The sequence below is a fragment of the Engraulis encrasicolus genome, chromosome 14 (assembly GCF_034702125.1).
Source record: "Engraulis encrasicolus isolate BLACKSEA-1 chromosome 14, IST_EnEncr_1.0, whole genome shotgun sequence".
Taxonomy (NCBI): domain Eukaryota; kingdom Metazoa; phylum Chordata; class Actinopteri; order Clupeiformes; family Engraulidae; genus Engraulis; species Engraulis encrasicolus.
Window position 1 is genome coordinate 17,468,831 of NC_085870.1, and position 15,031 is coordinate 17,483,861.

Consider the following 15,031-nt stretch of genomic DNA (forward strand, 5'->3'; position numbering starts at 1 on the left):
ACATGAGGCTCCACTTGCAGTTTCCCTCCCGGAAGGTAGGTGTAACTACGTTGCCCTACAAATCCATCATAAAGGGCTGCTGGGTGGACGAGTTTTGAACTGTAAATCCAAACATCCCATCCTGTTGACGAGGTGTGTGAGACAGCCCAGGAGCGTTTTTCTTTGATTCTAACACCACCTGCCGATAGAGGCGGAGTATAGCGTGGCAAGACGCTGAGCCTGGACCGAGCTGTATTGCTCCTGGTCGTCTAGAAAAGGCGCGCTACACGCGCTCGCCTCGATGACTGAACTCGCTCCGCGCGCAAGACGCGACACTTGGAACGCCTCGCGAGTGGGGAGAGAAACACATCGCCCAGGTATTCCGCTCGAGCTTTCAAACTCAGAGGGCGTCCAGGACCGACAGTGACCACTGCTACTATGCCCGTTTTTAATTGAGAAATTATTTTAAAACGAAACCTGTCGATAGCTGTGGATGAATAAGTGAAAACTTACGGCAAGTGTGACAAATAAAGCCACTGTACAGAATGGCTTCAATTGGGGAATTCGACCCTCTTCATTCAACCGTTCCGGCAACTAAGATTGAAGTTACAGTCTCGTGCAGGTAAGGTTAACAGAATGTTTTTTAAAATAACATATATGTCAAAAGGCATGTTGTAGGGAGCGTCTTTCCGTAGGCTATGTGACAGGTGTATCCTACTTCCTATGTTAAGATTGTTTATAGTCGTTCCTATAAGACTAGCATTTCTGGGGAGTGTGGGCTGTCTGTTTTTTAACGTAGCCTAAATGAATCCTGAATATCTGTCAGTTTTTAAGTTCCTCCAGATATTGAAATTCTCCCCGCGGCTGTTTGGGAATAGAAAGTATTTTTGGTGCGCTACCATCCCTCGCAGTGAATTTGCATGAGATGTAGGTGTGTGCGGGAGTGAGAGGAGGCACTTCTGGCGGACTCTGTAGAGTCCAATAAGAGCCTTCAGTTCAGCGCACCCCTAACTACCCAGAATAGCCTTCCTCTTCTACAATGTCGAGGTGATGCACTTCTCTATCCTTTCATTTTTAAAAACGTTGCTGTAGAGGTCAGTGAAGCCATCGCTTCACCACCTCACAAAGAAAAGTGTAACGTACACTATCATCAAAAATGCTCTTGGTCGACCCAGGCAAAAAGTTCCTTTTATAAATCACGAGCTTTATTCGCTGCTCATTTGTGTCCAGTGTTTACCTAATTAGTAAAATCGCTAAAAAATTTGCTCAGGCTGGAGGTGGGAAATAAAAAATCAATTCGTGATAGAGCTGCTTTGAGAAATGGCATAATGTCTACAGCAACAACACAATATCTTGATTATAATGAGTCCCACTCTCCTATTTTCTCTGGAGAGGTGAGGTAGCCATTTGGACCACTTGGGCAACTGTTGCCATGACTAAGCTCCTCTCAGGTAATTTGTCCTTACACATAGTCCGTGTACACAATATACATGTTGCCTATTATGCCCTTGCCAAGTGGGGGGCTATTTTCATCCCCAACCGTAATGACCATCAAGGTTTGAAGGTAGGGTTCAAATGAAGGCTCAGGCTGGAAATTAAGGCTGGACTGGTCATCTGGCACACAGGGCTTTTTCCTGGTGGGCCGGCACTCCTCAGGTACAGATGTTTCTGCTTTTATTTGTCCTTGATACCAGCTCACAATTTAGTTAGGATGGCTCATTGGTGCATCTTCAATATAGTCTGGACAGTGGACTATCATATTATAGTGTAGCCGGGGGGAGGCTGGTTCAGTAGTAAACCAGGTTAACGTAACCTTGTGGTAGGCCTAGAGGTAACTCATCTAATAGAAAGAAGAGCCTAGAGTCCTAAATTTGATGCCTCTAGGTAAATATATTATCAGGTCTACCACTTCCTGTGCGTTAACTAAGCCTGGTTTATCACTCAACCATGTTCTTTGTACACCCCCTTGTTGTGATGCTGGTGCTCTCCGACCCACAACACACACATGGCAGGAGAGGTCACAGTAAGGGGCATCGGCACCTCTCACTCCTGACAGATTCAGGTCGACTCGCGTGGGATGGATTCACCCCAGAAACCAACCGTGACCAACGCAAATTCAGATTCCTGTATCAGAGAGCAATGGTCCCCCCCCTTCTAACACACACACACACACAAACACATGTACGCACGCACGCACGCACGCACGCACGCACGCACGCACGCACGCGCGCGCACACACACGCACGCACACACACACACACACACACACACACACACACACACACACACACACACACACACACACACACACACACACACACACACACACACACACACACACACACACGTATGCCAGTTGTATTTTTTGCTGTTGTGTTGGGACTGTGTTCCAGGTACAGTAGGCTACTGTATGTGTGCCATAAAACACACAAGATAAATAGCCTCCCTGGACTACCTGTCCTGGCTGTCAAAGACAAGAGATCACTAGACAAAAACAAACATGACTAAAATATGTGCTGCATAATGCACATATAGTTTGTAAAGTGTATTTTTTAATAGCCTACTATCTTATCATACCTACCTTTTGGTAGTTTTGGTGAAGCACAAACGAAAGGTGATACAAGATGACAATGGATGGAAGAAATTCCAGAAATTCAGAGGAGGGGAAATGTCTTCTTCAGCAAGCACAACAAATAGGTCTAGAAAGAGCTAATTATCTGAATCTCTGAATCACTGAGTTTCTCATCCATGTCTAAGGTTCAGAGCCATTGCCAAGCCAGCGTATCCCTCAGCATTTTACTGTTAAGATGGCCAACTTGATACATACCACTTTGACTAGGTGTCCCTGAAAAGATAAAGACTTTGCATTGCAAACGTAATTTCTAAAGTTGCTGTATAAAATTGTATGCATTGTATTTTGTTTTGTTATATGAAACTAAACTAAATGGCCTTTTCCATGAAGATATCCACATGTGCCTGATAGTGACTAGACACCAACCCATCTTGCCTGTCGAAAGTTATGCGGGGAATACTACAGTCTCATTTAAGGTATTGCAATACGTCCCTCACCTAACTTCCTTGCTACACCTGTCATGGTTGACGAAGTGGCATTCTGTGGGTCCAACTCAATCTAGTGCCTACTGTCCTCTCCTTTAGCCAAGTGGCATTTTGTGACATCTGCTGCAAAGATCTTTAACAGACAGCCAGGAGTTTATATTTCCATTTTAAGATGGTCAGTCGAGTGTTTTCAGCAGAACGTTTGTTAGTCAAGGTACACACGGCACTGTATGTCCTCGTTAGTAAGTCGCTTTGGTTATAAAGCGACTGCCAAATGCAATGTATTGTAATGTAATGTAATGTGAGTGGATTAGCTGGTATCAAAGACAGGTGTGTGACCATTATAATTGAAAAGGCTATGTTGTGCTGTTTCAAGTGAGATATGAAAACTCAAAAATGCTGATTCCATTTTTTGTAAAGCAACTTTAGACATGCCATTCTCATTTCCAATGCAACATTTGGTTCCACTTCACCTGACGGCAGCTTCATACGTATGACATAACAGTGTCATAACAGTGTCATGACACAGTCATGGAGTCATAAACATAATCATTATGTCAATGTCATAAACGTTATATGGTCATGAAACGTTGACATTGTTTTGGCTGTCTTTACCATAACTGAATGTCTCTTCATGACAAAGTCACGAAATATTTATGACATTGACATAATGTTGATGACACACGCATGACTGCATTACTAGGCTGTTATGACACTCAATAAGTATGACGCCTCGTGTCAAGTAAAGTGTTACCCAACGTTTTTTCAGGTGTTAGTGTAGGTGGGAAGTGTTTGGTGTCAAGGTGGCCACCTTATCCAGTGTACAAAGTGTTGTGGGGAAGCCCTGTTCTGTGTCTTCTGACATCCTCTCACCTCAACCTCTTCCGTCACCATTTGCTGCCAAGCTCTTTGGCAGACAGCCAAGGTGGAACATAGATTTTGATTTAAACCTGCCAGTCAATAACACGTGGATGGATAGAATTGCACAAGCTCCTGCAAGACAGGCATTCTGTCCTTGCCGTATGACTTCCTTAAGGCAGCAGATTAAGCAATTCCTTGTTATTTTCAGGTTGTATTTTGATGATTTGAACCACTGCTCTCTTTACCAGATTCAAGCTGGCAAACTGCGTTGAGGTATTTCTTAAAATAGGACTGGAGGCGTGGAACACCAAAAGTATAATAAATGATTAAGTTTGCAGGCTCTATTCATTTCAGATTCCGCTCGACAGAGAAAACCAATGTGTGGTGCCCTATGAAAGCTGGGTCTCTACACAGTGTCTGACACACAACTTGCTCTGCAGCCACAGCTGAAGTAAATTGCAAACACATCCATCTTTAGGCAGTGAAGAAAACCGCACACCGATGAACTCCCATTTAAGCCATTTTATTTCGTGACGTTTCGGGCCACCCTGGCCCTTCTAGTCTGAGGAAGGGCCAGGGTGGCCCGAAACATCACGAAATGAAATGGCTTAAATGGAAGCTCATCGGTGTGCGGTTTTCTTCACTGCCTATGGATTCACTTTTTTGAAACTGCACCCGAAACCAGTCTTTGGATGTGCGTGAGATTCAATTGAAACACATCCATCTTCCACATTTTAAAAAACTAGGGTTTATTTTTATCTTCCTCCCAATAGAGATTCACTCACCTTACAGCAGAGTTCATGCATGAAACACAACTTCTAACATCCCAAAATGACACGCCATATTTACGATGTATGATGAGGATTATGTAGTTGAATTGTTCATAGTGAATCTACTAGACTAATGCTTGAACTGGCCTTGCCCCAGGGCAGACTCCTGACATGATGTTTAGTTTAGTTTAGTTTGTGTGTGTGTGTTTGTGTGTGTGTGTACCCATTATTTACTCTTAAAAAAAAAACCCTCTTTGCAACTGCACTTGTTGTTCTGTATATCTCCTGTGCACTTTGTATTTGCTTGTGATGTTGGCTTGATTTTGTCCTCTTTTGAAAGTCGCTTTGGTTATAAAGCGTCTGCCAAATGCAATGTAATGTAATGTAATGTGCTGAATAGAATAATTTTACAGGGTAATGTATTGGTCAATTTCAACAATGTGGGACTAGGTGCCTTGCTCAAGGGCACTTCAGCCATGGATGGAGGTGTGAAACCTACTGCTTTACCTCTTAGGGGGCCATTTAGCTTGAGGATGAAGTTTATTTTGTCATTTTACATACCTGGGTTAGAAAAGCAAACATCACAACAAAACAGAAAACACGTTTTAAAGCGAGTGTTTATGCAGGCAGAAGTGAAATGATCAAAAGACACCTTTTCATCCCACTTGAGGGATTTCCTTTTGTCCTGTGCGTGCTGTCGAGGCGAGCTGGCCAGGGTGTGGAGGAGCTAGGCGGAGGAGTCTCCCGTAGCTCTTGTTTCTCTGCCTGTTGTGTTGTGTTGTGTTGTGTTGTGTTGTGTTGTGTTGTGTTGTGTTGTGTTGTGTTGTGTTGTGTTGTGTTGTGTTGTGTTGTGTTGTGTTGTGTTGTGTTGTGTTGTGTTGTGTTGTGTTGTGTTATGTGCCCCTCGACAAGGGGCTTTGCCCAGGAAAGGGTCTCAGTGTCTCACCGCCTCGAGCTATGCCAAGTAGCAGCTGAGCTGATCTGGGCTGAGCTGAATAGAGCTGAGAGAGCAGAGAGGAGGAGGTGGAATTGTTTACTCAGCAGGGCTGAACTGGCCATCTGGCATACCGGGCATTTCCTGCCCACACCCTCGTGGGCCCCTATTTTCAGAAATGTACAAAACATTATTTTTTTTTACATTTCTGAAAATAGGGGCCCACCGGTGAGTCAGTTCTGCACTGCTGATTATGAGGGGCCCCTTTAAGCCAAAAGTGCCCGGGCCCTGTTTCTCACCCATGAGGGGCCCCTTTAAGCCAAAAGTGCCCGGGCCCTGTTTCTCACCCAGTCCAGCCCTGTTACTCAGTCAGTACTCAGCCTCAGTGGCCGCACAATTGCAAACAGGGCCCCGGGGAAAAACACTGATAAGGCCCCACCACATACAGCCTGCCAAGCTCATAATAGGGCTCCCACCATTGATCCCACATGTGCCCTGCTTGCCCCCCTTAGTATAGCTCCGCCCAGGCTTAGCCTTTCTAGACAGTAGGAGAGGCAGAGAGGTTTTACTTCTTGTATGCTGTTTCTTTTTCATTTTTTGCGTTTTTTATCTTTATGCCCTCTCGCAATCTTTCATTTTTTTATTCCTTCCCTTTCTCTCTCTGTATCTATCTAATCTTCTGCTTCTGCTTCTTCTTCTTCTTCTTCTTCTTCTTCTTCTTCTTCTTCTTCTTCTTCTTCTTCTTCTTCTTCTTTCTCTCTCTCTCTTTTGCTCTGACTCTCTCTATCTCTCTCACCTAGGTCTTTCAGACTTGCACTTATCAATACATCCCCTTGCAAAGTGTGTGTGTGTTTGTGTGCGCACGTGTGTGTGTGTATGCGCACATGCCTGCGTGCATGCGCGCGTGCGTTGAATGAGAAGCCACGCAGAACACACAGGAGCATGCTCCCAGTATTTCCCATAATGGAGGAGAGACCATTACTGTATTGTAATAGCCAATCACCATATGAGTACAGTAACCACGTCTAAACAATGCACGGTGAATGCACGTCACCATCTATAGTAGGTATAGTACATCACAGTAGGTTATGTTCCTCCGATCCATTAGCCGTCATTTCCCCTGGTGAAACGTTTGCTTGCGTATACAGGGAAAGAGAAAGCCGGCGAGGTAGTGTGTGCAGCTCTGTATAGATTATAATCCAATCTCTTCCCTTCCTCCACTCCTACACCACATGAACCTCCAGCTATGATGGCACCTCTGGGAGCGATATAGGTGGGCTGCTGGGATTTAGTCTGCGGGGGTTCCTACCAACATGTACCCTACCCTGAGCCTGAGGCCATCCACTCCCCATGCCCCCCCCCCCACGCACTCCCCACCCCTCGCACCCCCCCCCCCCACACACACACACACACTCGTAGTGTGGCTGCCTGTCTGTCTGACTTTAACCCACCACACCCACCATCACACTCATACACACACACACACACACACACACACACACACACACACACACACACACACACACACACACACACACACACACACACCCACACACACACACACACACACACACACACACACACACACACACACACACACACACACACACAGACACACACACACTTCCTTCCTCAGGTATGACAAAATGGCATTTGAAGTGTTCTCCAACCCCCTTTCTTGATAATTCGGAAGGTTGAGGTGACAGATGTACCCTTATAACATTGACCTTAGACGCTGTTCATTGTGGAGAGATCTGTTCTTCCCCGAGACAGTGTCAAATCAAACTGTAATGTTCCATTTTGGTGCTGTGTAATAGTCTTTTTTGCGGAGCAGAAGGTCACCGCAGTTAAATGAATGAATCAGCCTGACGGCTTCTTTTTAAATGGCATTTTTATCTACTACATACCGATGGTGAGAATCTGACAGTTCCATCGTCAATTAGTCAGATGGATTGCATTGATCGCTTTTCCCGGTTACTTGCTTCTCTTTTGTCGATACTCAATTTTCTTCGTCGCTCTTCTTTCTTGCAGGAATCTTTTGGACATGGACACATTCTCCAAATCAGATCCCGGTAGGTGCTCTAATCAAGAAAGCTGGTCTCTGTGTCCCCCCCCCTTTCCCTCTCTCTCTCTCTTTCTCTCTCTCTCTCTCTCTCTCTCTCTCTCTCTCTCTCTCTCTCTCTCTCTCTCTCTCTTCCTCTTTGGTGGCTAGTACGGCTGTAAATTGAACTTGCATATTACAAATTGAGGACATTGTTTGCTTTATGGACATTTGGGAGTGGGAAGGTGTCATATCACTGCTGATGGGGAGACAATTTAACCCATTGTGTCCTGGAGTGCCATATACGCTGCATTCAGTTTTTTGGGATTTCAGCTGTTTTATTAAAAGTGTGGGTATATTAGAGCTGAATGAATACATTCCAATGCAAACGGAAGGTTGTAGCTTTTAAATGGAATTTATTCATGTTTTTATGTGCTTCAGATGCTGAGATATTTAGGTTGTAATAGGGAGAGGGCACATTTTCCAAAAAAGGGGCTTAGTCTAAAATGGGTTAAAATGTATGGGGTGGTGGGGGATTGTTAGTGATGAGCATGATGGGGTAATAAGGTATTGTAGCCCTATAATGAACGCCGTACCACCTGTGGCATGCTGTAATAGTCAGTGAAAGGTTTATTACCGTAGGACTACTCCACTACTATGACATAACAGAGGGCCGTTACTAGTCATTGCCATTCTGGTAACAGCACAATTATAACACTGTGTTTCAACGGGTTAAATAGCTTGAAAATGATTTAATAAATTACATTACATAACATTTGGCATTCACTTTTATCCAAACTGACTTCCGTACAACCACAGACATAATCATAGCAATATGTTAAAACCTCTTTCTCTCTCCCTCTCTGTCTGTCTGACTGTCTCTGTCTCATTCTAAATTCAAGTACCGTACTGTGTATCCAGTATATCCACACAATTTGACGTACTGTACTGCTAAGAGAAGACCAGGCAGTGTATGTCATCGACAATTCCCCCCTGTCCCTCAACCCTCAGTCAGCCAGTCACTCAGTCAGTCACAGGTTATCGTCGTGGGTGTGAGGAGAGGAGAGGGCGGAGAGGAAAGGGGAAGAGAGGAGAGGGCAGGAAGAGAGGACAGGAGAGGAGAGAGGAGAGGAGAGGAGAGGGGGGAGAGGATAGGGGAAGAGAGGAGAGGGCAGGAGGAGAGGAGAGGAAAGGGGAAAAAGAGAGGAGAGGAGAGGCGAGGAAGGGAAGAGGGGAGGAGCGAGGGTAGGAGGGGAAGAGAGGAGTGGAGAGGAGAGAGTAGGGGACCTCATCAGTGAAGGCTCGTCATCAACCCCTCACATTCGGACTTTGATTGACGGCTGCCTGACCCCGCGCTCTCCCCCATCAGCCGACACCTTTCTCCCTCTCTGTGTGTGTGTGTGTGTGTGTGTGTGTGTGTGTGTGTGTGTGTGTGAATGTGTGTGTGTGTGTGTGTGTGTGTGTGTGTGTGTGTGTGTGTGTGAATGTGTGTGTGTGTGTGTGTGTGTGTGTGTGTGTGTGTGTGTGTGTGTGTGTGTGTGTACGGCAACACGTGTGTGTATATATGTGTTTTTAATGTGTGTAACGTGCATGTGTGGGTGTTCATGTTTGCGTGTTCATGTGTGTACATGGTTGTGTGCCTGTGCGTACTGTATGTGCTGTGTGTGTGTGCCTCTGTGTGTGTACGGCCTTATGTACTCAGTACATAGACGTGTGTGTGTGTGTGTGTGTGTGTGTGTGTGTGTGTGTGTGTGTGTGTGTGTGTGTGTGTGTGTGTGTGTGTGTGTGTGTGTGTGTGTGTGTGTGTGTGGGTGCACGTGGCCCTTAGTGGTTGGCTCTCTGATAAGCGAGGGCCAGACCGAATCAGAGCGTAGTGTACGGTAGCTTAGAGGAGAGGAGAGGAGTGGAGGGTAGCCAGTGGCGGAACAATTGCACACAGGGCCCCTGAGCCAGGCACTGATAGGGCCCCCCATGTGGTGTGCCATGGTCACAATAGCGCCCCGACCACCAATATAAGAGTGCCCGACTGGGCCCGGGGGAAATGCCCTGCTGTAGAGCGGTAGGCTGAGTGGCAGGGGGGAGTCAATAGCTGGCCGTGCTGCTGATTGAGGGTGTGTGTGTGTGTGTGTGTGTGTGTGTGTGTGTGTGTGTGTGTGTGTGTGTGTGTGTGTGTGTGTGTGTGTGTGTGTGTGTGTGTGTGTGTGTGTGTGTGTGTGTGTGTGTGTGTGTGCATGAAGGGGTGTGGGCTGGACAGCACAGGCCCCGGTGACATTAGAGGCCATGATTTTAGCTAATGACCTTTAAGACCAGGGGAGAGGATAATGAAGAGGGAGACTGGGGAGGAGGAGGTAGGGAGATGAGGAGGGGAGGTGGGGAGGAGGGGAGATGAGGAGGTGGGGAGATGGGGGAGGAGGAGGGGAGAGGAGATGGGGAGACGAGGAGGGGAGAGGAGAGGAGAGGGAGAGGAGAGGGGGAGATGAGGAGGGGAGAGGAGATGGAGAGAGGAGGGAGGAGGTGGGGAGATGAGGAGGTGGGGAGGTGGGGACTGAGGGGGGGAGGTGAGGAGGAGAGGAGGAATGGAGGTGGGGAGATGGGGAGATGGGGAGATGAGGAGGTGGGGAGATGGGGAGATGAGGAGGTGGGGAGATGGGGAGACGAGGAGGGGAGAGGAGATGGGGGGGATAGGAGATGGGGAGATGAGGAGGTGGGGAGATGAGGAGGTGGGGAGATGGGGAGGTGGGAGGAGTGGAGATGGGGAGGAGGGGAGATGGGGAGATGAGGAGGTGGGGAGATGGGGAGATGAGGAGGTGGGGAGATGAGGAGGTGGGGAGATGGGGAGGTGGGGAGATGGGGAGATGTCACTGGCTTGTCAGCAGGGGAGAGGAGCCCCTGATTCTCCAATGAGTGCTTATGTGTGTGCTTGTCCGTGTCCATGTCTGTGCTTATGTGTGTGCATTGCTTGGCTGTATAGGCATTATGACAATGGTGTGTGCTTGTGTGTGCACTGTGTGTTCTGTGTTTGCAGTCGCATATGTCTATGTTGTGTATTTGTCTTTTGTAGTAGGCCTATGTATGGTGTGTATAGTTTGTCTTCACAAGTATAGTGGCAGCGTGTGTGTGTGTGTGTGTGTGTGTGTGTGTGTGTGTGTGTGTGTGTGTGTGTGTGTGTGTGTGTGTGTGTGTGTGTGTGTGTGTGTGTGTGTGTGTGTGTGTGTGTGTGTGCGCGCGCACACAAACCAGGTGTTTAATGTATTTGTCTTGTGTATGGAAGTGTTCTTGTCTTGTGTGGCTGCCTGTGTGGAAATTGTGTTTTTGTGTTTTGCATTGTTTGTTTTTGCGCTCTGAAACTATGGCTCTGTGTGGCAGGCAGCCTTTTCTAACATCGCAATCTGGACATGTGATGAAACTTTTATCAGATTCCTTTTGATGTGATCATGTCTGTGTGTGTGTGTGTGTGTGTGTGTGTGTGTGTGTGTGTGTGTGTGTGTGTGTGTGTGTGTGTGTGTGTGTGTGTGTGTGTGTGTGTGTGTGTGTGTGTGTGTGTGTGTGTGTTTGTGTTTGTGTTTTTGAATGCATGTGTGTGAAATGTTCATGAAATCTTCATGACTGTCGGCTGATGTAACACGTTGATGCCGAACTGCATCAGTGCTGTCAGCTGTCTTGTCTTTCTCCCTCTCTCTCTCTCTCTCTCTCTGTATCTGCATTGGCATTTATAAATATTTGTTTTGTATGAGCGCGTTTGTAGTTGTTTTTGCCGTAGCATGGAGTGCTTTTGTTTCTCCTGGCAGGTGTCACCTCTTTGGATAAGAGCGATGACACACGTGAACCGCGTTTCTCTCTCTCAGAGACTTTTAAGTCTTACAGATTGCTCTTGGTTGGATACACTTTCTTCTTCTTCTTCTTCTTCTTCTTCTTCTTCTTCTTCTTCTTCTTCTTCTTCTTCTTCTTCTTCTTCTTCTTCTTCTTCTTCTTCTTCTTCTTCTTTATTACTATCATTATATTTGTTATATAATATTATATCTTCACTTACTTCTTTGTGTATCTATGCGTATGCAACAACATGCTGTTCTTACTGTAGTTTACATGAATTGATTGCAATGATTGCACCAAATATAGCCTTTTCTCGCTATATAGAACATGCAGTTCAAGCAAAAAAAGAAAGGAAAAAAAACGTAACTACTCTTGATTGGATTTTGCACATGCTCAGCAGTGTGCACCATGCGATTGACCTACGGCGCGCACACTGTGCATCACAACAAGGAAGACCCTTAACTTAAGTGGTTTGTGTGTGTGTGTAGTGTACGCATACATTTAATGCGCCAACAACAAACAGACCGAGAGAGACGAGCGAACAAGTGAAGTTGCCTCAGTGTGCAGGGCCGGTGATAGCTTTGTCCGGGCCCGGGACAAAGTCATCTGAAAGGCACCCACCACTCAATACGTACTGTAAAATGTTATGTAGATCCAATAATTGTGCTCCTCTCCTCTCCCTGGGCCTGGGACACCCCCCCACCCCCCTGCCGGGTCAGTGACGGTTTTAGGGAATGTGAGGCTCTGGACAATGAACAATTTTGAGGCCCCTGTCCTAATAATGGTTGATGCAGAAATGCAGGGAAATGAATACAGTAATGCAATGACGAGGCCCCTGCCTGGACGAGGCCCTGGGCAATTGCCCAACCTTGCTCAATGCAAATACCGCCTATGTGTGTCTGTGTCGGGTTCCCTGTCAGTTACGTAGGCTTGGCCTAATCAGCATTCCCCAGCAGCCGTGTAGGGTGGAACAGCTCGGGAAGGTCACCTTTTTGATCAGGAGAACAGCTGCATGCTGGGAAGGGTCTAGTAGCTACATACTCATTAGGGCGCGCTGGGCTGGGTCTGCTGCTAGCTTACATACCGGTAGTCATTAAGGCACACTGGGGCCATGCACAGCCTTCCACTGCTGGCAGGGGAGCTGACAGGGAGGGACAAGTAGGTCAGTTGTCCCGGGCCCGTTCAGAGAGAGAGGGGGGGGGCAAACATGGGTTTTCATTACATTACATTGTATATATTGTGGGGCAGCTGTGGACTAGTTAAGGTTAAGGAGATGGGCTTTCAATTAGAGGGTTGCAGGTTCGAATCCTACCCTTCCACTCCCTCTGTCACTCCATGGCTGAGGTGTTCCTGATCAGGGCACCTAACGCAATACTGCCCCAGGGACTGTAACCAATACCCTGTACTGAAAGACGTAACTTTAAGTGACTTTGGATAAAAGCTTCAGCTGTAATGTGTATTAGATGGGAGGCCCTTTCAGAGGCTTAGACCGAGCAAGAACTATCAGTGGCCATGGCTGCTGGTGTATAGCCAGGCCGCACCCTCCTAGTGACGCAACACCTTAGACGTTGCAACTAGTCAGGTCAAGAGCAATGCAAGTATGTTCTGAGGCCCCTCAAATATGGGAACTCCTTTCACTTTGTCGGGAAGCAAACAACCATAAGCAAACCAAGGGAGGCAGGTCAGCCATGCCGTTTGGGAAATGTTAATTGTTATACTTTTGGTCAGACAAAGTCTGGAAGAGATTTGAACATCGATGATAATCAGGCTAGCCGCTGTACATGTACTGTAACTGCTGCATGCTGTCCTACTGCGCTGCGCTGAAATGCAATTCAGCATCAGCTGTGTTTACGTAGTTAGAATACGACCCATTTTCTTTGGCAGCATCATAAATAATAAGTTTGTTTTTTGATGGAAAAAGATTTTGCGTAATAAGTATCACTTCGTTTGGAGGATTTCAAGGATTCCAGCTGACTGGAGTTGGTGTGTAAGCGTGTGTGCGTGCATGCGTGTGTGCGTGCATGTGTGCTTATTTGGGTGTGCACCTGTTCGATAATGTTTGTTTCTGTGTGTGTGTGTGTGTGTGTGTGTGTGTGTGTGTGTGTGTGTGTGTGTGTGTGTGTGTGTGTGTGTGTGTGTGTGTGTGTGTGTGTGTGTGTGTGTGTGTGTGTGCTTGCATGCGTGCATGCATGCATGTGTGCATGCGCGTGCACACACGTGTGTGTGTGTGTGTGTGTGTGTGTGTGTGTGTGTGTGTGTGTGTGTGTGTGTGTGTGTGTGTGTGTGTGTGTGTGTGTGTGTGTGTGTGTGTGTTCACGCATGTGTATGTGTGTATGTGTGTACATATTGTGTCTTTGCGTGTAGCACGAAGCAGGGGATCCCATTGCTGTACTGTAATTGTGTGTGTGTGTGTGTGTGTGTGTGTGTGTGTGTGTGTGTGTGTGTGTGTGTGTGTGTGTGTGTGTGTGTGTGTGTGTGTGTGTGTGTGTGTGTGTGTGTGTGTGTTTCATCTGCTAGTTTCCTCTCTCAATGCCATTTTTCGCACAAAAGTAATTAATATTCTCCTAGCTCCACATATGAGATAGGACCCCAATTAAGCAGACATTCTCATTACTGTATTTGCCTGGCTCTCCTCTCCTCTCCTCTCCTCTCCTCTCCTCTCCACTCCTGTTCTCTCCTCCACTTCACTCCTCTCCTCTCCTCTCCTCTCCTCCACTCCTCTCCTCTCCTCTCCTCTCCTCTCCTCTCAGCTGTTTTAATCACTACTGTTTATTAATGCTTGTTAAAGCACGACACGTCATTACATTATTGACATCAAAATCAATGTGGCCCCTGTTGTGTTGTAGCTGGTGGCTGAAAAAGATGCAACCGGATATGAAACCATCCGGAAAAAATATATATAAAAACATACTTTTTTATGCTTTAAAAAAAAAGATAAGTGTCATGATTAACTTTTTTGGAGTGATATAACAAATGGGCCCACTTAGGGAGGTGATACATCACGATGTGATGACATACAGTAAGAACGGAATAGGGTGTCATTTGTGACAACACGGTCATAAATCTTCCCCATGTTAATCAGATGTGGGGGACCTGCTTGCCGCGGCTTTTAAAATGAGACTGAGCTGCTTAAAGAGCCAACCCTATATGAATATATTATTGCTAAGGATTATTGTTTTTCTCCTTATAAAGCCCTGGAGCCTCACTCAGATAGTATTTGTGTGCTATTCCCTATTTATCAACGTTTAACATAAAAAACTCTCAGGAAAACAAATCTTATGAGAAAAGGGAAGATGAGGCTTATAAAAAAAGTTGTTGTATTTCAATAATCTAACATAAGTGATATGACAAGTCCTTGCTGTCCCTTAGCAACAGATGACTGTGTTTTCAGGCCAACTAAAGGAACTATGTGTAAGAAATGAACACCAGAGGCATCCGTACGGACTCTGATTCATTAACAGAGTGTTCCCATTTGTAATAATAACTGTCATCATGCTAATTCTGGTTCATGTTTTCTTTTGCTTTTGCTGTTGTGTTTGTATCTTCCCTGGGGAAATTGAATGTGATTTCAGAGCTCGT

The 15,031-nt window shown here is 46.2% G+C and overlaps 1 protein-coding gene across 1 annotated transcript in view; it reads left to right on the plus strand.

Moving 5' to 3' along the window:
* The first annotated feature begins 344 nt into the window (after positions 1–344).
* Positions 345–15,031, plus strand: part of LOC134462990 (copine-9-like) — a 172,182-nt gene continuing 157,495 nt past the window's right edge. Inside the window, exons 1-2 of the mRNA XM_063216250.1 lie at positions 345–601; positions 7,633–7,673. Coding sequence (XP_063072320.1) covers positions 525–601; positions 7,633–7,673 — 118 coding nt within the window. The 5' untranslated portion in view covers positions 345–524. The remainder of the gene's footprint in view (positions 602–7,632; positions 7,674–15,031) is intronic.